At 41.2% G+C, this 21412-nt stretch overlaps 1 protein-coding gene across 4 annotated transcripts in view; it reads right to left on the reverse strand.

Annotated features, from left to right (window-relative positions):
• Positions 1–12204: 12204 nt before the first annotated feature.
• The window catches only part of FMO4 (flavin containing dimethylaniline monoxygenase 4), a 73348-nt gene continuing 64140 nt past the window's right edge, over positions 12205–21412 (reverse strand). For 2 of the 4 annotated variants that reach the window (XM_032226097.1, XM_032226098.1), the window contains 3 exons: positions 20422–20774; positions 17544–17616; positions 12205–12958 (listed from right to left, as the gene is read on the reverse strand). In XM_032226097.1, the coding sequence (XP_032081988.1) occupies positions 12574–12958; positions 17544–17616; positions 20422–20774 (811 nt within the window). In that variant the 3' untranslated portion in view covers positions 12205–12573. Of the gene's footprint in view, positions 12959–14295; positions 14402–14676; positions 14723–17543; positions 17617–20421; positions 20775–21412 lie in introns of those variants that run through there. The other 2 variants (XM_032226099.1, XM_032226100.1) reach the window with 2 other exon arrangements.

Raw genomic sequence — 21412 nt, forward strand, 5'->3', positions numbered from 1 at the left:
CTTGCAGTTTTTTTTTTTGGGGGGGGGGCTGTTTGCACAACTGGTCATTTAAACGTTCCTCTATTGTCAATGATCCAACGACAGGCATTCTTTATTTCCTAGAGGTCTTGGGCCTGAAACCATCTCAAACTTTAAATGGGCAAGAAGCCTGGCTTGCTATCCTGGAGCCCAGAATAGCATGCAAGATGCCTCAAGGGCCCCTTTTGGTAAACAGAACTTGTAGTGTGGGGTGAACCAAAAGCGGGGTTAAGGGGATGGTGCTAATGCTTGTGGGAAGTTATCATCCAGCCCTCTCCCAGAAAAAAATAAATTATCCTAGGAAATATTGAAAAGGCAGAATGTTTCTCTGGATGTGAAAAGAAGCATGTTTTAAAAGACAGAATAGTTGCCCGTAGCTTCCTGCCCATCCCCACTTTGTCAATGGGCCATTGAGATGGCCAGGCTAGCCCACTTTACATAATAAAGACTTCACCAGCAGCTACAGAAAGGCATGATAATATACTCAACTGACCACAAGGCATCTGAGAACTCATCACAGCCTAGAGAGTAGCCCCCTGCATGGCACCATGGGAGTCTGGCAACCAGTCAGAATGCATTTCTTATACAGGAACAGGAAACAGAGAGGTGGGACTAAACAGGGTATAAAAAGCCTAGCAAGCCCCTTCCTCAGCCCTTCTCTCTTCTTCTCCATCAACATTGAAACATGTGATCACCTTTTCTGTACAGGGCTCAAGCCATGTGGCCGTGTCCAACAATAAACCATCTTTCCAAGCAGCCTCCATGTCTCCAGTGTCTTCTTCCCCACTTGGAGCTGAGCCCAGAAGGACATTTCTTTCAACATGCTCATGCCTAAAAACGGTGTGAGACCTATGGTGGACGTCCAGGTTTGCCAGAATTGGGTTGTTTGGGAATGCAGCCCAAAGCCGATGGTAAATTCTACCTAAGGCTAAAGACCGGTGCATAATTAATTTCCTGATTGGCTGCAATCCAGTGACTCCAAATCTATGGTCGTGTAGCCTATTGATTATGTGGCTCGGCATACATTTCTTTGATGAAATTTGGAAAGTGCACCATCGTTGATTTTATATTATGACTAGCATGCGTTCTTGAAAATAAAGATTTGTAGGAAAAACAATGTAATTGGAAAGCTAGTCTTTGGAAAAAAGTAATTATATATACATGTATGACTAAGCACATTGTTTTTTGCAGATGTTCTCAATTTATGAAACCAATTGTTTTAAATGGTTAAAGGGCTCATAATGAAATAAAACATAATGTGCACTTAAACCCCTGGGGTGGTGTAGGTTCTGTGGCTAATTCTAAAGGCAAAATTCTGACAGCTGGCACCACCTAAGAGCACAATGCAGAGAGAGAGCACAAGGGAATGAGCCTGAACTTGCAAATTGCTGGAAATAAAACATGCAGCATCACAATATTCTATTAACTCACAAACTTTATATTCTCAATCAATAGTATATCCAGAAGTGGAACATGCCACCAATATTCAGTAACCCAAGGTGAGCAAATACTATAAAAACAATTACAACACATTTGTACACAAATACAGTATATTGAATGCCAAAGCCTCTTCCCACTCTGGTTTTGTAATTTCCCCTTGTAGGAAGTTATCACCCAGCCCTCTCACAGAAAAATGAAATATCCTAGGAAATATTGAAAAGGCAGAATATTTCTCTGGATGTGAAAAGGGAAGAAACATGTTTTAAAAGACAGAATAGCTGCCTGCAGCTTCCTGCCCATCCCCCTCTGTCAATGAGCCATTAAAGCCTGAGCTAGTCCACTTTACATAATAAAGAGTTTTCCCCTTCAGTTCCAGAGTGATGGGATTGAGGCATGATAATATTGGTCCTTTACTCAACTGGCCACATGGCATCTGAGAACTCAACCAAATCTGGATTCAAAATCCAGCATAGAGAGTTGCCCCTGCAAGGGCCCATGGGAGTCTGACAACCAATCAGAAAACAAGCTCAAGATCAAAGGCCAGAGAGAGCATAAAAGCAGACTCAGCTTCTCTTCCTCCCTTCCCTTCTCTTCTCCACCAACATTGGAGCATGTGATCACCTTTTCTGTTCAGGGCTCAAGCCATGTGGTCCTGTCCACCAATAAACCATCTTTCCAAGCAGCCTCCATGTCTCCAGTGTCTTTTTCCCCACTTGGAGCCGAACCCAGAAGGACATTTCTTCCAACACTCTTTTCCTGCAAATTATTCAGTTTGTAGTGTTGGAAGAAATGTCCATCTGGGTTCAACTCCAAGAGGGGAAAAAGACACTGGAGACATGGAGGCTGCTTGGAAAGATGGTTTAATGGTGGGCAGGACCACATGGCTTGAAGTCCTGAAAAGGTGAACATGCTTCCATCATTGGATGAAGAAGAAGAGAAGAGAAAGAAGGGCTGTAAGTTCCTGGCTTTATACTCTCTGTTCAGGCCCCACCTCTCTGTTTCCTGTTCCTGTGTAAGAAATGTATTCTGATTGGTTGTCAGACTCCCATGGGGCCATGCAGCTCACTTACCAGCAGGCACAAGTCAATCCAGAATGATGTAGATGTTAATACAAAGAACTGATCAAATTAAAATGGTGAAATTAGTCAGGGAAATATTTTTCAAAGAAACTTTTGCCACCATTTTTTCTTCCACATGAGCCGGCCTCCAACCTCGGTGCCCCTCCCCTCCGGAAAATCCAGGAAGTAACACTCGCGGCCCCTCTAGCCAAGCATTTCCTGGAGCTCTATGGTACTTGGTCATTTTTTCTTATAAAATGAGGTAAAAGGGGTGGGGGGGGGTCCGTTTTCTTGCTTTAACGTTTTAATATCTTCAATGAAAGTACTGAGACACAGAGAGAGAGGTTAGACAGGGTGTCTTTTGTCTTGTCCCGGTTAGGATTTCTTAAGCAAATCCACTGGCCTTTCAACATGAAGCCAGAAAATCGGGACTTTTTAAAAACGGCCCAGGACACGGGACAAATTGTTATAAAGCGTGACCGTCCCACTGAAATCAGGACGTCTGGTCACCTTACCCCATAGGAATCTGGCAACAGCCATTAAGAGAGAGACCGCCTACTTGAGAGACCGCCTACTGCCAATTACCTCCACTCGACCAATTAGATCCCATAGATTAGGCCTCCTCCGAGTTCCATCAGCCGGTCAATGTCAACTGGCAACCACGCGGAGGAGAGCCTTCTCGCTGGCAGCTCCGACCCTATGGAACGAACTCCCCGTGGAGATTCGTACCCTCACCACCCTCCAGACCTTCCGCATAGCCCTTAAAACCTGGCTGTCCCGACAGGCCTGGGGCTAAAGACCTTAACCCCACCCGAATTGTATGAATGTTGTGCTTTTAACAATGTATTGTCTTATGTGTTTAACTTGGTTTGTCCTCCCTCCCTTTGAACTGTGAGCCGCCCTGAGTCCCCCCAGGGAAAAGGGCGGCATACAAATAAAATACCTAATTACCTAAATATCTCAATATTGGACATATTCTTGCACAGGAACAGGCATCTCCAAGAATGTATAAAAGCCTACCTACCTCAAGCTCATTTTGTCAGCTATCCCAAAAACATGCTGCTGTCACTGAGGTTTATGGCTAACAAACAAACTGACACTTTCTTTCTTGCAACCTGCCTCAATTTCATTTCAGCATCTTTCTCCCAGCTTGGAACAGGACTTGATTTTTCTTCCAACAAATTTCTCTTATTTTATCACTATCATCCCTAATTCCCCCAAATACCAGCCTTCCTTAACCTGCTGCTTTCAGATACAATTCCCTACACCACATTCTGTCCTATGGCTAAGAAGATGGGAGTTAAACTTCAAACTACTGAAAGGCCCTAGCTTGGGGAAAATTGTTTGGTAATAATACAAATAACCCTTCCAAAATACGAATTCCAAATATGACATGTGTATGAAAGAAAAAGTAAATACCATATTTTTCAGGGCATAAGACACACCTTTTTCCCCCCGAAAGAGGGTGAAAATTTGGGTGCGTCTTATACACCGAATGTAGCCTCACCCATCCTCACGAGAGGCCAAAAACGTGAGGCATGGAGGTAGCGATGGTCTATGGCAATCCCTGCAGCCCGGAACAGCTGATTGGGGGATATTCCAAGTCCAATCCCGCCAATCAGCTGTGCTGAATCAGGCTGCAATTAATGCTGAAGCTGACCTGGCTGTTCAAAGTTTGCAGCAGCAACCACATTCAGAAAGCACAGTAACTGATTCAGCAGGATTCAAAATAATAATAATATGCAATACATTGCCAAAAGCAGGTTTTCCAAGGTAGCAGTAAATGCAAGCAAAACACAAGCAGTTTCACTTTCAGTTCTCCGCTAAGCCAGGCTCCTTCCTGTCTCCTTGTTGCTCACACAGCAAATGTCAGAGTCCAAGTAGCCCTCCTTAGTTAGTTACCTAGTTGCAGGGATGTGCAGTCACTAGAGGCAAGGGAGGCGGAGCCTCACCAGTCTCCTCAGGAAAAAGAAAGAAATTTAAATATTTTTTAAAAAATAATTAAAGCCAAGATAGTTGCTACCAGATTCCAGGTCACAGTGGCTTGGTGTCTGCTTAGTGTTAACCAAAGCAGGAGGTGAGATAACTCGGGGCCTCCTTTCCATAAGGAATTTTATGCCTTCTAAAAGTTAAGAAAGAGTTAAAAGGCAAAAAAGTTCAGATGCAAAAGAGGCACTAATTCTCCCGCCTCCTGATCTGGAAGCAGCAAATCATGTCTTCTTGAGCACGCTTACGTTGGGCGGGTTATTTCGGAGGGCGTGCTTCAGAGGAGACAGGAGTGGGGGAGAAGGAGGAGGCTCGCTCTTTGCTGCAGACCCGGGCGCTTGGCTGCTCCCGTGATGCAAATTCCACCCCCCCCGCCGAGGCCGACTGCTGCCCTGCTGAGCTGCTTCGCAAAAGGATGCCCAGCTGAGCCTCACCAGGCATAAACCTCACCGCACGTCACTGCCTAGTTGCTATGCCTATTCGGCGGCTGACCTTGTTACCATGTGTCAGCCGAATGCCATGGATGCTGGTAGGCAGAGGCAGAATTTTTCTTATTATTATTTTCCTCCCCAAAAACTAAGGTGCGTCTTATACTCTAGAACATCTTATACTCCGAAAAATATGGCACATTGGATGGTTCGGATAGGGTGGGGGCGGGGTGATTTTATTATATTATACTATATTATTTATTTGATTCTTTTTATTAGTTTTATTGTTTTTAATTTGCTTTTATATTCTGTAAGCCGCCTTGAGTCGCCATGGGCAAATAGCTGGCAATAAACATTCAAATTATAATAATGATGCTGATGATGATTGGCAGAAAGAAGTATTGTCCAAATTTGTCATTCAATAACAAATCATCCCAAAAACAAATTTACTGATAAAAATCCCATTAAAAATGAAAAGTTATATAAATCTGTAGATCAGAGACCCTAGAGCAATAATGGCTAACCTTTTTTGGATTGTGTGCCAAAAGCAAGGGGAGCTCAGGGGGGTCATGCGCGGGCGTGCTCACACCCATGATGTTATGCGCATGACACCAGCTCCCCCTGCTTTTGGCATGTTTTTATCACCCTCCCCAGGCTCCAGAGGTTTTCTTTGAGGTTTCCCTTGAAGGCTCCGGAGGGTGAAAAACAGACCTACAGCCAAACCGTCAATAATGCCGTTTTTTGCCCTCCGGAGCCTTCAGGGAAGCCTCCTGAAGTCCCCGGAGGGCAAAAAATGTCCCTACAAGCAAACCGGAAGTCCATTCCCGAACTTCCAGTTTGTCCGTAAGGCCAGTTGTTTGCTCTCCGGAGGCTTCAAGGAAGTCTCTGCTGACAGGGCAACGCCTCACGTGCCCTAACAAATGGTTTCGTGTGCCACCTGTGACATGCATGCCATAGGTTTGCCATCACAGCCCTAGAGGTTTTTTTTTTTACTTATAAGTAAAGCAACAGTGTAAGTAAAAAAAATTAAAATACAAGATTTTGCCAAAGCCACTTCATTGTTAATTTTAGGAAATTGTGGTACTGCCAATTTTGAGAAACTTTTCCCTAAAATGTTCCTTCCATCTAATCCTGTTGCCTCTATACTATGCTTCCCCTGTGCTTATAGCAGGAAGGAGTTTTGTTTTTGTGTTATATAAAAACCAGAACATATTATCCAATTTTTAAAATCAAATCATAGCTACACATACGAAATAGAAAGAATTATCGTTCTAAATACGGTAAGATAAATTGCATGGTTAAGTATTATATTTATTAAAACTATAGTATTATAACCATATTTTTTGGAAAAAATAAAGGGCAAATGTGAAAAAGGGACAAATCTGAAAGATTCATAGCCTAAAATATATAGTTGCTTAAAACATGGATTTGCAAAGGAAAATTCAAGAGCAAAATCAAGAAAAACTTCACAAAATAGCACATGGCACATTCTCAAAACATCTTAACTCAAATAGTATAGGTGAATTTATTTTAAAAAGATAATTCCATTTCCATATTTGTCGGGTACTTGGTGTTCTCTGATTGGGCTATTTCTTCACTGCTTAATTGTTGCTCTGGAATTAATCCTGATATTAATCTCTTATTATCTGGGTGTTTATTGCTGGGGAGGAGATGTTTTTGTCTTTTTGTTTCCTTGTTGATTGTCTCTTTTGAATGGTACATAGATGTATATAGATATAGATGTATATCTATGTACCTAGTGATGGCTGATTTATATGAGTGCCAAGCTTTCAGAAATTCTCTAGTTTCTCTAGATTTGGTTTGGTCCAGGATTCTCAGTTGAAACTATGGTTAAACTTGTCCATGTGTTGTGCAATTAATTCGTTTTCATCATGTCCTCTGACTGCTAGTTGGTGTTCATGAATCTTTGCCTGCTTATCCTACATAGTGACTGTTACAGTCCTTACACTACGTGTTGTAGATGATTCCTGTTTTTTTTTTGTGTGTGTGTAGTTGCTGGGTCTTTTGATTCACTTAAGATGTTTTGGAGGTGTTTAGTTGGTTTGCGTTCTACAGTGATGCTATGTGAATTGAATTGAATTGAATTGAATTTATTGCACTTATATGCCGCCCTTTCCCCCGAAGGGGACTCAGGGCGGCTCACAATCCAAGTCAGGGAAGGGGATACAGATAAGGGATAAGAAAGACGAACAGAACAATACACAATTTAAAAGCACACAACAACCATACCATTCGAGGAGGGGGCAAAAGCTCATTAGCCCCAGGCCTGTCGGAACAGCCAGGTTTTAAGGGCTTTGCGGAAGGCCTGGAGGGTGGTGAGGGTTCGAATCTCCATGGGGAGCTCGTTCCACAGGGTCGGAGCAGCCACAGAGAAGGCTCTCCTCCGGGTAGTCGCCAGCCGGCATTGGCCGGCGGATGGAATTCGGAGGCCTAATCCAGTGTTTTTCAACCACTGTGCCACTAGTGTGCCGCGACATAGTGTAAGGTGTGCCGTGGGAAAAACACTTATATATAGTCAATATAGGCACAGAGTTAAATTTTTTTAACATTTTCTAATGGTGGTGTGCCTCGTGATTTTTTTCATGAAAAAAGTGTGCCTTTGCACAAAAAAGGTTGAAAAACACTGGCCTAATCTGTGGGATCTAATCGGTCTATTGGAGGTAATTGGCAGCAGGCGGTCTCTCAAGTACCCAGGTCCAATACCATGAAAGGCTTTATAAGTGACGACTAGCACCTTGAAGCGTATCCGAAGACCAATAGGCAGCCAGTGCAGCTCGTGGAGGATAGGTGTAACGTGGGTGTACCGAGGTGCACCCACGATCGCTCGCGCGGCTGCATTCTGGACAAGCTGAAGTCTCCGAATGCTCTTCAAGGGCTGCCCCATGTAGAGCACGTTGCAGTAGTGGTTGTTGTAGTCTGTTGGTTGTTACATAAGTTATTGTATAGATGATTTGTTTTCATTTTCCTGATGTTCAGGGTTGTTGCAGTGTGTTTCTGTTTGTCTTACATAGCTTCTCTTATGGAAGGTTGGCTTGTGACTTTGGTATTGGAGCACTTGGTTAGCGGGGTGGTTTTACAATAGATTTGTTTTTTTTTTTAAATTTGCCACCATTACCTCTGCTGACATAAATTGTCCTACCCCACTCTTAACCTTATGTTGCCTCAATAAAAACTAGTGTGCGCCATCCAAACTTTACAGTTTTAATGTGGGACAAGTGGAGAAAATTGGAGAATTCCCCAGCTTAATTTCCCCTATGATGAAACATCAGCTATCCAGGAGGAAGTACTACCCATTATGTTTGTCAGGCTTTTTGGCAAGCCAGACTAGAAATAGATAAGGGGACATTCAAGGACAAGACAGCTTTTAACAAGTAGATTTAGTGAAGAAAAGATAACAACTGTCATTATAAAACAATTTTAGTAACTGCTACCTATCAAATGCAAGCCCTAATTATATTGAAATAGAGGTACACATTCTTGTTCTCTTTTCTTTTGCCTGCATAATGGAATGGGCTTGAAACTTGTGTTGGGAGTATACTCCTAGTGTTGGGTAGGATATATATATATATATATATATATATATATATATATATGTATGTATGTATGTATGTATGTATGTATGTATGTATGTATGTATGCATGCATGCATGCATGCATGCATGCATTAGATTTTTAGCCATTCGAATCCCAGTAAGGGTATGGCTAACTGATGAGAGCTAAATAACTTGAAATAGATCTATACTAGTCTTCCTTTATTTATTTATCAGCACAAATACAATATATATATATATGTCACAACCCCTGGTATGCCCCAATTATGGGAGGAAGCTAACTGCTTCCATTCTCTGTCCATCGGCTCGTCACAAGAGACCATCACGATAGAAACCCAATATTTTTACTGTTGCCTTTGTTACATTTGTGTAGTATTTGTGCTGATAAATAAATAAAGGGAGACTAGTATAGATCTATTTCAAGCTATTTAGCTCTCATCAGCTAGCCATTCGAATCCCAATAAGGGTATGGCTAACTGATGAGAGCTAAATAGCTTGAAATAGATCTATACTAGTCTCCCTTTATTTATTTATCAGCACAAATACAACATATATATATATATATATATATATATATATATATATATGTATGTATGTATGTATGTATGTATGTATGTATGTATGTATGTATGTAAACTTATCAGCACAAATACAACATATATATATATATATATATATATATATATATATATATATATATATATATATATATATACAGGGCGGGGCATAACCTTTTCCTAGGGGGTCACAGCAACACTTGTAATAACAACACAAATAATTCATACACCATTTGAAAGCCCATCAAAAACTGAGTTTATTGACACGATTTAATAGTCAGTATGACCACCATTAGCCCTTCGAACAGCATTCAAACGAGGTGGATAAGAACACAACAAATCTTCAAACAGTTCCGTTCGATTTTCCAGATTTTTCAACACAGTTTCCAAATTCATTCTCAAAGTTTCAACCGAATATCGATTTTGACCTTGCTCCTGAATCATCAGAGCTTCCACTTCATCCTTAATTATGGCCCCAATGTTCTCTGCCGGATTGAGATCTGGCGAATTGAGATCTGGCTCCAGCATCGCGAGCCTCTCGAAAGGCAATGCATTTTATTCTGTCAATGATCCTTTGTTCTTCCGAATCGAATTTTCCAGCCATTCTTAAAGCAAATTTAACATTTAATAGCTCATTCAATTCAGTTTTTTATGGGCTTTAAAATGAGGTATCGCGGAAGTTGTAAACTGCTGTCGATCTTGCTGTGACCCCCTAGGAAAAGGTTATGCCCCGCCCTGTATATATAGTGTTTTTTTATTTTATTTGTGCTGATAAATAAATAAAGGGAGACTAGTATAGATCTATTTCAAGCTATTTAGCTCTCATCAGCTAGCCATACCCTTACTGGGATTTGAACCTGGGCTATATGGCATACTAGGCACACTAGGCAGAGATCTTAGCCATTAGGCCACAGGCTCTTATCCGTTATCAGCGGATGTATGTATGTATGTATACATATATATATGTTGTATTTGTGCTGATAAATAAATAAAGGGAGACTAGTATAGATCTATTTCAAGCTATTTAGCTCTCATCAGCTAGCCATACCCTTACTGGGATTCGAATGGCTAGCTGATGAGAGCTAAATAGCTTGAAATAGATCTATACTAGTCTCCCTTTATTTATTTATCAGCACAAATACTACACAAATGTAACAAAGGCAACAGTAAAAATATTGGGTTTCTATCGTGATGGTCTCTTGTGACGAGCCGATGGACAGAGAATGGAAGCAGTTAGCTTCCTCCCATAATTGGGGCATACCAGGGGTTGTGACACTAAATATATAAATATATATATAATTAACTTTACAATAAGGAGGAGCCAAGAGAGCTCACTCTCTCTCTCTGCTTGTCCTATGCTTGATGACTGGAATGTGAACTGCGACTGTAAGCTATTGTTTGTTCTTTGAATTGTGTTTGGACTAATATTTACTATCACCGCTTGTGAAGCAATTATCAGTAGTAAAGCTACTTGTTTTTACTAGCAGTGTCTGAAACTCTATCCATGTGTTTCTACTAGCAACATTCTTTCTCTCTAGCTGTACATTCCGCTGCACTACTTTCTGTCTTCCAATGGAGATACCCCTAACAACTTGTTTTGGTAACCTATTAGTATGGTTTCAAGTGGTTTGCTTGTCCCCTAACTCTATATCTGTGGCACGGTGGAGCAAGTGTAGGAGATGCTTTGAATGGTGGCTTTGGTACATGTTAAGTTACCCGCTAGAAGGCTGAGGTACTTCATTTCTCTAGGCCTGAGACTTCTCAGCCAGGCTAATTTTGGATACAGGGTTACCATACTTTAAAGAGATTGCTAGACAAGTGTTTAGAAATAATCTGGATATCAGATCACAGGTTTGGAGGAGAGGCTGCAAAATGCTCCCTATGCTTCACCTATTAGTTGAGCTAACAGACATACAGGCAGAGCCCGTGGTGAAGCAGGAGGAAGTAATCAATAATGGACAAACTCTTTGAGTTGTGCTTCAAATAAATGATAGTACTTGCAACAAGAGGCCATTTCTGGCACCAGCTGAAACTAGTCTATGGAGGAGGCAAAATCACCAGATCAAGACAGACTTTCATACGAAACCCCTTGTGGACAGAAGAAGTGCAAAGTGTATAATATACCCATTGGTGAGTCAAACCACTAAAATAAAGCTGCGGAAAACCCAGCACTTTTCTTATTTAAATCAACTTTTAAATTTAAATGCAACACAGTGATGAAAGAAATGTCCTTCTGGGTTGGGCTCCAAGTGGCGAAAAAGACACTGGAGACATGGAGGCTGCTTGGAAAGATGGTTTATTGGTGGACAGGACACATGGCTTGAGCTCTGAACAGAAAAGGTGATCACGTGCTTCAATGTTGGTGGAGAAGAAGAGAAGGGCTGAGGGAGGGGCTTGCTAGGCTTTTTATAACCTAATCCTAGGAAATATTGAAAAGGCAGAATATTTCTCTGGATATGAAAAGAAAGAAACATGTTTTAAAAGACAGAATAGCTGCCTGTAGCTTCCTGCCCATCCCCACTGTTAATGGGCCATTAAGAAGTCCAAGCTAGTCCCTTTTACATAATAAAGACTTCTCCATTGCAGCCCCAGGGGGGATTGGAGTAAAGGCATGATAATATTGGCCCTTTACTCAACTGACCACATGGCATCTGGGAAGTCAACTGAACCTGGATTCAAAACACAGCCCAGAGAGTTGCCCCTGCATGGCCCCATGGGAGTCTGACAACCAATTAGAATACATTTCTTACACAGGAACAGGAAACAGAGAGGTGGGACTAAACAGGTTATAAAAAGCCTAGCAAGCCCCTTCCTCAGCCCTTCCCTTCTTCTCCATCAACATTGAAACATGTGATCACCTTTTCTGGTCAGGGCTCAAGCCATGTGGCCCTGTCCACCAATAAACCATCTTTCCAAGCAGCCTCCATGCCTCCAGTGTCTTTTCCCCCACTTGGAGCCGAACCCAGAAGGACATTTCTTTCATTACCATAAAGCGAGATGACTATGTTTTATAATTAGGCTCACATGGTATATATTTTGTAGAGCTAGGAGGCTGATAACAATACATTTAGTGAATGTAAATGTTTATTTTTGATTACAGTTTGCTTAGAGCATTTTAAGCTATATACTTCATTGCATTTTAATTTTTAAACAATTGATGCAGCTTAGAAAGCAATATTGGAAAAAAACAACCAGTCAATAAGGAAGGATTATAGGGCAGTTGCCTATAGGTTGCCTGAATCTGATGAAAATGGGGAAGATCATGGAAAAATAAACAGAAGACAAAACTTGCAGTTTCGCATAAAGTCAGGGTGCTATTCTGCATAATCTGTGAAACAACCACAGGTTCCATGAGGTGAACATATATTCATAATATTTCTGAGCAAAATATTGTATATTACAAGATTATTTTTCCAAGTCCAGCCTATATGGTATATGGCTTTTGTATGCTGCTTTGATGGCAGATTAGTTTTTGTTTATTCCTCTTGTAAAATTATAAAATAAAGTTCTAAAATTAGGTATTTTCCTTAGCTAGTATAAAATGAGTACCGACGTATGTAAACATGAGTATAGTCGTTCCAAGGAGTGCAGTGAAGTGAAATATTTTTTTCCAAAGGGATGGCTTGAAATGTTTTGAAGAATTGTCTATGATCCGAGTCTTCAAGGGCTTGAGAATACGGTCCCACTGGGTCAGAATTGTATTTCTAGCTTTCTCCCACTTCCCAGGCCCACAGAGGCGATATTGGTAAGAGGTACAAGGACCAAAGAAGACTTTCAAAGCTAGTTTGGGGTCCTGTAGTAAAAGTAATGACACATTGGGCTTAACCCCTATGCAAGCAGCAATTTCATCCATGTAGCGAACAAATAATTCCTTTTCTTTCTCTGTGTTGGAAGTACCCCTGGAGCAGAAGACAAATGGAAATAATAATCAGTATTCTGTAGCTATAGATGGAGAGAAAGATATGGGACTTATGGGGCAATTGCTACGCCATGTGTTGGAGACAGCCTGGTCTGTCAGGTGAGGAATTAGTCTGGAATCTTTACATGGGCACCATGTAGAAGGCAAAGGGCACCCCCCCCTCTCTGAATGCCTCTGAACATTATGTAGTCTGGCCCAAGTGCAAAACATTAGTCTGGGAGAATCCTGCGAAATAGGTATGAGCAATGAAGTAGCTAACTGAACTCTTCATGTGTGGATCTGTTGTTCATGCTTGATACCACACTGCCTTTGGCACTGGGAACTGTAGTTCAGCAACATTCAGAGGAACATTTATTGTGAACTTTGATGTGGTAAGTTTGACTGAAAGAAGTCATTCTAGATCCAGGCATTAGTGAAAGCCAGAGAGTTGTGAAAGTGGAATTTGTTCAAATAAAATAGCAGCAAATGACAAAATACATAGTAGGATATAGTAGAGAACAAATTAAAGATGCTATATAGCAAATTTAATTCAGTTTAAATGTACATGAAATTAAATGAAATGTCCTTGACCAGATTCATATCCTTTGGGAGTAGAATTTTGTGAATGCAATTTACAGTCCAATATCATAATGAATAAAAACCTCTATCCCTGCATTAAGTCATGGCATGTTGAGTAATAGTTTGACTTTACTTTTTGAAACTAAAAAGAAACCTGCAATATCCAAAACATCAGAAACCATAGAAATGTTTGAAATACAGAAAGGTTTCTTCCTCTGAAGTTAAATGTGACCCATTCATTTGTAGATCAAATTATCTTTCACCCAGAGCAGTAAATTGCTCAGATCTCCTCATGTTTTGCCTTGTCCCTGGGGTCTGTTTACCTCTCTCTTCTCTAGCACAAGAAAAACTCAGTAGCAGTGGTGGGTTTCAATTTTTTTTTTGAACCTACTCTGTGGGTGTGGCCTCCTTTGTGGGAGTGGCTTGCTGGCCATATGACCTGGTGGGAGTGGCTTGCCGGCCATGTGTTTTCTCTCTCCCTCTCTCTCTCTCTCTCTCTCCTTCCTTCCTTTTTCCTTTTTTTCTTTCATCTCTCTCTCTTTTTCTTTCTTTCTTTCTTTCTTTCTTTCTTTCTTTCTTTCTTCCTTCCTTCCTTCCTTCCTTCCTTCCTTCCTTCCTTCCTTTCTTCCTCTTTCTCTCTCTGTGTGAGTGTGTGTGTGTCTGTGTCCGTGTGTGTGTCTCAGTGGTGGGTTTCAAAAATTTTTGGAACCTCTTCTGTAGGTGTGGCCTGCTTTCCGGGTCCACTGGTGGAACCTCTTCTAACCGGTTCAGTAGATTTGATGAACTGGTTCTACCGAACTGGTGCGAACTGGTAGGAACCCACCTCTGCTCAGTAGCCTCTTATTTGCTTTTCTTAATGTTATTTCTGATTAAAACAAAAACAACGAAAAACTCCGCTCATATATATCCAAACCAAGCATATAACAATAGCAATAGCAATAGCAGTTAGACTTATATACCGCTTCATAGGGCTTTCAGCCCTCTCTAAGAGGTTTACAGAGTCAGCATATTGCCCCCAACAACAATCCGGGTCCTCATTTTACCCACCTCGGAAGGATGGAAGGCTGAGTCAGCCCTGAGCCGGTGAGATTTGAACAGCCGAACTGCAGAACTGCAGTCAGCTGAAGTAGCCTGCAGTGCTGCATTTAACCACTGCGCCACCTCGGCTCCAGGTAACAAGGGTTACCTGGAATCAAAAGTATCTAATTAGAAGTGTCTAACCACACAGAAGAGCCACAATTGAATAACTCAGATGCTTCTAGGTCAGATTTGTATTGTGCCTCATCCACAGAATTTTACATTAAAAAGGGTGAGCATTATAATACCTTCTCCCTGTAACTCTCCTCTATCTTCTTTATCCCACTCAAAACCCAAAGGAAAAGAGAAAATACTGTGGCTACACAATATCTTTTTCTTAATGGTATTAAATCTGGAAATATTTCATGAATGAAGGCGTAGTGGAAGTTATTTTCTGCGGCCACATGATGGCACCATATGGACAGTTGGCAACTACAAACTGCACCATATACATAATATTTTCTTCTTCTACAGTTTAAGGCTTCTATGGTTTAAGGATTTTCAAACATGTTCTATGTTCTCTAATGCCATTAAAGGGACAGAGGCTGATAATACTCTTCTGCCTCAAGGATCCTAAAAGATTTCTTGTTATGTTTAGTAAATGTTATATTTCTACGTGACCCGTCAAAACCGCGCTCGACTAAACCGCGCCCGATTAAACCGCGTCGCTGACGTCATCAACAGGGTGACAACAGCCAGCGCGGAGAAAGAAGGGCGCTTTAAATAGCGCTTTGAAAGCAAGCCGATTCAACTTAAGATAAGGGTTAGGTTTAGGGTTAGCTTTAGGGTTAGGTTTAGGGTTAGGTTAAGGGTTAGGGTTAAGTTTAGGGTTAGGGTTAGGTTTAGGGTTAGGTTAAGGGTTAGGATTAAGTTTAGGGTTAGGTTAAGGGTTAGGATTAGGTTTAGGGTTAGGTTTAGGGTTAGGTTAAGGGTTAGGTTAAGGGTTAGGGTTAGGTTAAGGGTTAGGGTTAGGGTTAGGGTTAGGGTTAGGTTTAGGGTTAGGTTAAGGGTTAGGATTAGGTTTAGGGTTAGGTTAAGGGTTAGGTTTAGGGTTAGGTTTAGGGTTAGGTTAAGGGTTAGGTTTAGGGTTAGGTTAAGGGTTAGGTTTAGGGTTAGGTTTAGGGTTAGGTTAAGGGTTAGGTTTAGGGTTAGGTTTAGGATTAGGTTTAGTGGGGTTAGGGTTAGGTTTAGGGGTTAATTTTAGGTTTAGGATTTACAGCGTGCTTCTGTCTCCGTGCTGTTGTTGCCCTGTTGATGACGTCAGCGACGCAGTTTAGTCGGGCGCGGTTTAGTCGAGCGCGGTTTTGTGAGTGAATCATATTTCTATTCAGAGGGTACATTGGGTAGCTCTCAAAATAGCATTCAGCATCTATTTAGATTTTTAAAAAACCTTGATAAAGAATATTAAAACAGCCAGAGTTACATACACTTCTGTACCTGTTAGCTTTTTTACACTTGAAGCAGCAACTCTTAGGCCACAGCTATATACCAATAATATCCACAAGCAGTATGCCAAGATAAAATGTTTTGTCCCAATTGTTGATCCTTACTGCATTCTGCAGTAGCAAGAAAGTGGTACATTCTACCCTTACTGTTTCAATGCAGGGCAAATTAAAGAAAGTTATTGGTAAATTTTCCCAGCTTCCCTTCCCATTATGTAACCCTGTAGCAGGGGTGGGTTTCTCGCCCCGTTCCAACCGGTTCGGTTGGAACGGGGCCGGCGGCGTCCTCGTGCACGCGCGCAGCGCACGCATGCGTACTAGCATCTGTGCGATGCTCCCAGCTGCTCCTGGAGGATCGCGCAGGCGCTGTATGCGTCCTGCGCATGCGTGGAAGCGCAGAACTTGTCAAAACCGGGTAAGAAACGCGGGCAGGCGGGTGGACCCTTCGACGTTCCCGGAAGTTACTTACTTCCGGGTTCGCCGACCAACCGGTTCGCGGGGACCGCCGCGAACCGCCTGAAACCCACCCCTGCCCTGTAGGCAGGAAAAAGCAACCTTCAATTGTAGTCCGTGATATAGGAATGTGCCAGGATAGGCAGCTGCTTAAATGTGGTCTCACTAGTACTACTCTCCATGTGATCTCGAAACTATTCTTCTGTTGATGCAATCTAGGACTTCATTAGCTTTTTTGGCAGCTATAGCACATTGCTGGCTCATACTTATGTGATGGTCTACTAGAGATGCTGGTCTACTATAATAAAGATTTGAACTGATTTGACAAACAAGATTGAATAAGAAATTTGAAAACCATTTGTGAGGCATTATATGGGTAGATGTCCAATCTTTCCATGATCAAATGGCATATCCTAATCCTGAATTCTTCCTAATTCATTGATGAAATGAGCTAAATTATAGTGTGCCAGGAGAAAAGAGAAAAAAAATACTTTAAAACTGGAACAGATAAAAGATTAGGTAAACTGATTCAGCTAGGGTTTGAGGATGAGATGAAGGCAATGTCATCAGGACATGGTATTTAAAAACTGGAACATGTTCATCCTGTAGTTAGGGGGATATGAACTTAAGACCTTAGGCTCAATTTTTCTTTCTTAAATCAATGTTGCTAAAATGCACATAAACATGTTCAAAAAAATTACCAGGAGTTGAGCTGAGTGGAATTACAGGTTATTTGTTTACATTAAAAAAAACACAGTGTGGATCTTTGTTATCCCTTTTCCAATTTACTTCATTCTTTGTGATATGTTTTGTCTCATCTTATTTTAGGAGTGTCATGTCTTCTCTTTAAAGAGTTTCTGTCTGTTAACCTCTTCCCAGGAACTTTGCATATATCTTTCAGGGTATTTGCTAGGATGATACCTTGAATTAATGTTTGTTGAATCTCCCGGTTAACATTTTCTCTTATAATTCACTGAAGCTGAGAGGCAAAAAGTAATAACTACAGCTTTTAAAATAATATACAATATTTCATACTTTTTAAGGAGCCTTTTCTTCTGCTTAGCAACTTCATGCATCATTCTGTTCATTGGAGGCAGCTTATTAAATCCTGTTAAGAAAAAAAGAAACAGTATGGATGAGTTTTGACCATGACAACTTCAGCTGTTGCTTTGAGTTTCTTTATGAGAAATGGCGTGTTAGGCTCACACTTTGTGGCTAGTTATAATGCCAATTATAAGATGGTCATCTTATAAATCATGTTACAGATCATTAATCAAAGTGTTCACAGCCTATAGAGAACAAGTTTCTAAGTAATCTGTCCACTGTCATTCTGTCTGTCTGTCCTGTCCATCCATCCCAGCAACTTCTGAAGTTTTACTCATCTGCCACTACATGAGAAATACAAATCAATCAGTTTCTCATTCATTTTTCAGAACCAAGCGCACAAGATATGTATGTGAAAAACAATGGTGTGTGAACCGAAGGTCTTAACTAAGTGCTGTTTTTCTGTTATCATGCACTGATTTGTAAGAGATTAAAAAAATAGCACTATTAAACATCCACAAACTACTTAATCTTTCTATATGGGTTCAATTCATGTGTACAGTATTGGTTAATACTTATGTTGGATTATACATCAATCATAGCCCTTCTGTGCTACTAATCAATGCCTATATCTTTTAAAATCTCTTTTTGATTTTTTTTTTCCTGATTGCAGAAAATACGACTTCAGCAACGGAGTGGTCAATGCCTGGAATGCACCACCTGACTCTGTTGTTACATCCTCAAACCCCCCATAACTTTAACCTTAAACTGTCTACTGTTGACCTTACCCAGTGGTGGGTTTCAAAAATTGTTCGAACCTACTCTATGGGTGTGGCCTCCTTTGTGGGAGTGGCTTGCCACCCATGTGACCGGATGGGAGTGGCTTGCCGCCCATGTGACCGGATATGAAGATGCCGACGACACTTGTCAGAACCACCTTAAATTACCTCACACACAGCACTGGCATGCATAAGAATATGATGTAAACTTGTTTTTTAAAAGGCATCTTTGGTTTACGTTAAAACAACTTCAACACACGCAATGTTCTGATTGCACCACAAACGCAGTAGTCCTCCTTACCTTTCACAGAGGCACTGAGTTTTATAAATATGAGCATGATAGTGTAGAATAATCATATCCAAGGACCAGTGGTGGGTTTCAAAATTTTTTGGAACCTCTTCTGTAGGTGTGGCCTGCTTTCCGGGTCCACTGGTGGAACCTCTTCTAATCGGTTCGGTAGATTTGACGAACCGGTTCTACCGAATAGGTGCGAACTGGTAGGAACCCACCTCTGACCTTACCCCATTCCTAAGAGGTCAGTGGGGGCGTGCATAAGGTCCCTGTCCTATTGTCCCCATTTATTTGTCCCCATTTCCTGTGTTCTTATTCCTGTTTATTCTTATTCCTGTTATCTTGTACATGAGTGACAAGCTAAATAAAAATAAATAAATAAATAAACAAATAAACAAATAAATAAATAAATAAATAAATTGGAACTCTCTCTGCTACAAATGAAATAGACGACTCTCATCTTGTTTGTCTATATCCTGCATTTTTGGGGGTGAAATTTTCTTTATCAGCTATTTTGCAAGCAGCTATATTGCTTAATTGGGCAGCCCTGTCATTATCTACTTCAATACTGAATATTTGCATTTTAATACTTAACATTAAAAAGTGTGGTTATATATTATCTTTGTTTCCTTTTGATGTATTCATGTCCTGTGAGACTGAATCATCTTTCAAATTGGAAAGAGCTTAATCATCTGGTATTTATTTTATTTTGCAGCAAAGCTAGGAAGTGAGATTATAGAAATTCAACATTTTCATTTCGACTATTAATTGCCAGAAAGACAGTGCTGAAGGATGTGAGAATCCCATCTTTCTTTCAGTGTTACTGGAAAGATATCTCCTTTCTAGATGCTACTTGGAAGATAGGCAACAATCCCCGAAATTTCCAAGCTACTATACCAGAGCAGGATATGGAACCAGATTATGAGGACCCAGAAGTTTTGGGCAGAAGAAATTTGGGATACCCAGTATTCCACCCTATGGGACTCAGCAATCATCATAACATATAATACAATATAATGTAATGCAATATCTAAATATTAGCATATTTTGACCATCTTGAAAATGTGGGCTGAACTTGTGAAAGGTGTGAACCCTGAAAATGCATTTGCAAGATCTCCCTAATTGCATTTTGATGGATCTCATAATAAAGAGGCCAGATGCTTAGCTGGCATTCTAGAAACTTGTGACCCGTCAAAACCGCACTCGACTAAACCGCGCCCGATTAAACCGCGTCGCTGATGTCATCAACAGGGTGACAACAGCCAGCGCGGAGAAAGAAGGGCGCTTTAAATAGCGCTTTGAAAGCAAGCCGATTCAACTTAAGGTAAGGGTTAGGTTTAGGGTTAGCTTTAGGGTTAGGTTAAGGGTTAGGGTTAGGTTTAGGGTTAGGTTAAGGGTTAGGGTTAGGTTTAGGGTTAGGTTAAGGGTTAGGTTTAGGGTTAGGTTTAGGATTAGGTTTAGGGGGGTTAGGTTTAGGTTTAGGGGTTAATTTTAGGTTTAGGATTTACAGCATGCTTCTGTCTCCATGCTGTTGTCGCCCTGTTGATGACGTCAGCGACGCGGTTTAGTTGGGCGCAGTTTAGTCGAGCGCGGTTTTGTTGGTGAACCCTAGAAACTAACATGCCATTTAATTACAATGTAGCATTGTGATGAGATTTCTACGGTTTTTGGCTTCATAAAATGTAAAGCTTACATGGGTGCAGACGAACATGAGAATATTTTAGTATTAAATGTAATATTAATATTAACCTGGAAAGCAAATTAAAGTTGAAATATACTGTTTATAGATTAGCCTTACCATTAAACACTCTTGTAACCCAGCGAGCTTGAAGTTCCACTGCTGGTAGAATAGATCCTGTTACTGATATAAAACCTATGAAGGCAAGTGTGAGCTTCTGCAAGTGAGGAGGGAATACTTGTTTATAAAGGAATGTACTACTTTTGCAAACATTGCGAACCGATTCTTCCAGGAAGAGAAATGAAGGAGCATAGCCTGTGGTAAAAATGACCACATCTATATTTTCTTCTACAGTTCCATCTTCAAATATGGCAGAAGTCTCAGTAAACCTCTTCACATTTGGCTTTACAACCACTGAGCCACAGAGGATGCAGCTGGGCAGTTCGTCATTTATAATGACGTATGTCAATGAACTGTTGGAAAGAACAAAGGTAGAAAGAAGCACTGTTAGTTCAACTATCCCCATTAGCTTAGTCCCATTTTCAGGTACTACCCTATTTTGCTTCTGAAAGACTTATATTCAGGGGTGGGTTGCTAATCCTGTTCCAACCGGTTAAGTTGGAACGGGGCCGGCGGCATCCTCGTGCACGCACGCAGTTCACGCATGTGTCTTAGCGCCTGCGTGATGCTCCAGCTGCTCACGGAGACTCGCGCAGGTGCTGTATGTGCCATCCAGCTGCTCGCGGAGAATCGCGCAGGCGCTGTATGTGCCATGCGCCTGTGTGGAAGCGCAGAAGCCTTCAAAGACCGGTAAGGAGCGCGGGCGGGCGGTTTGGCCCATCTCCGTTCCCGGAAGTTACTTACTTCCAGGTTCGCCAACCAACCGGTTCGCGGGGACCACGGAGAACCGGTTGAAACCCACCCCTGCTTATATTGACTCTCACTGCACAGACAAAAAATGTCAGCATACCTTTCTACTTTCACCACATTCCTTAACTGTTGCCTGGATATTAAATACTTCCAAATGTTGGGTAGTTCTTCAATTGTTAGAATTAGATCGCAGATAGAAGATAGCCGAATTTTGATGCTAGTCTGACTTGCCATTAACTGC

Source organism: Thamnophis elegans, chromosome 11, assembly GCF_009769535.1.
Source record: "Thamnophis elegans isolate rThaEle1 chromosome 11, rThaEle1.pri, whole genome shotgun sequence".
Lineage (NCBI taxonomy): Eukaryota > Metazoa > Chordata > Lepidosauria > Squamata > Colubridae > Thamnophis > Thamnophis elegans.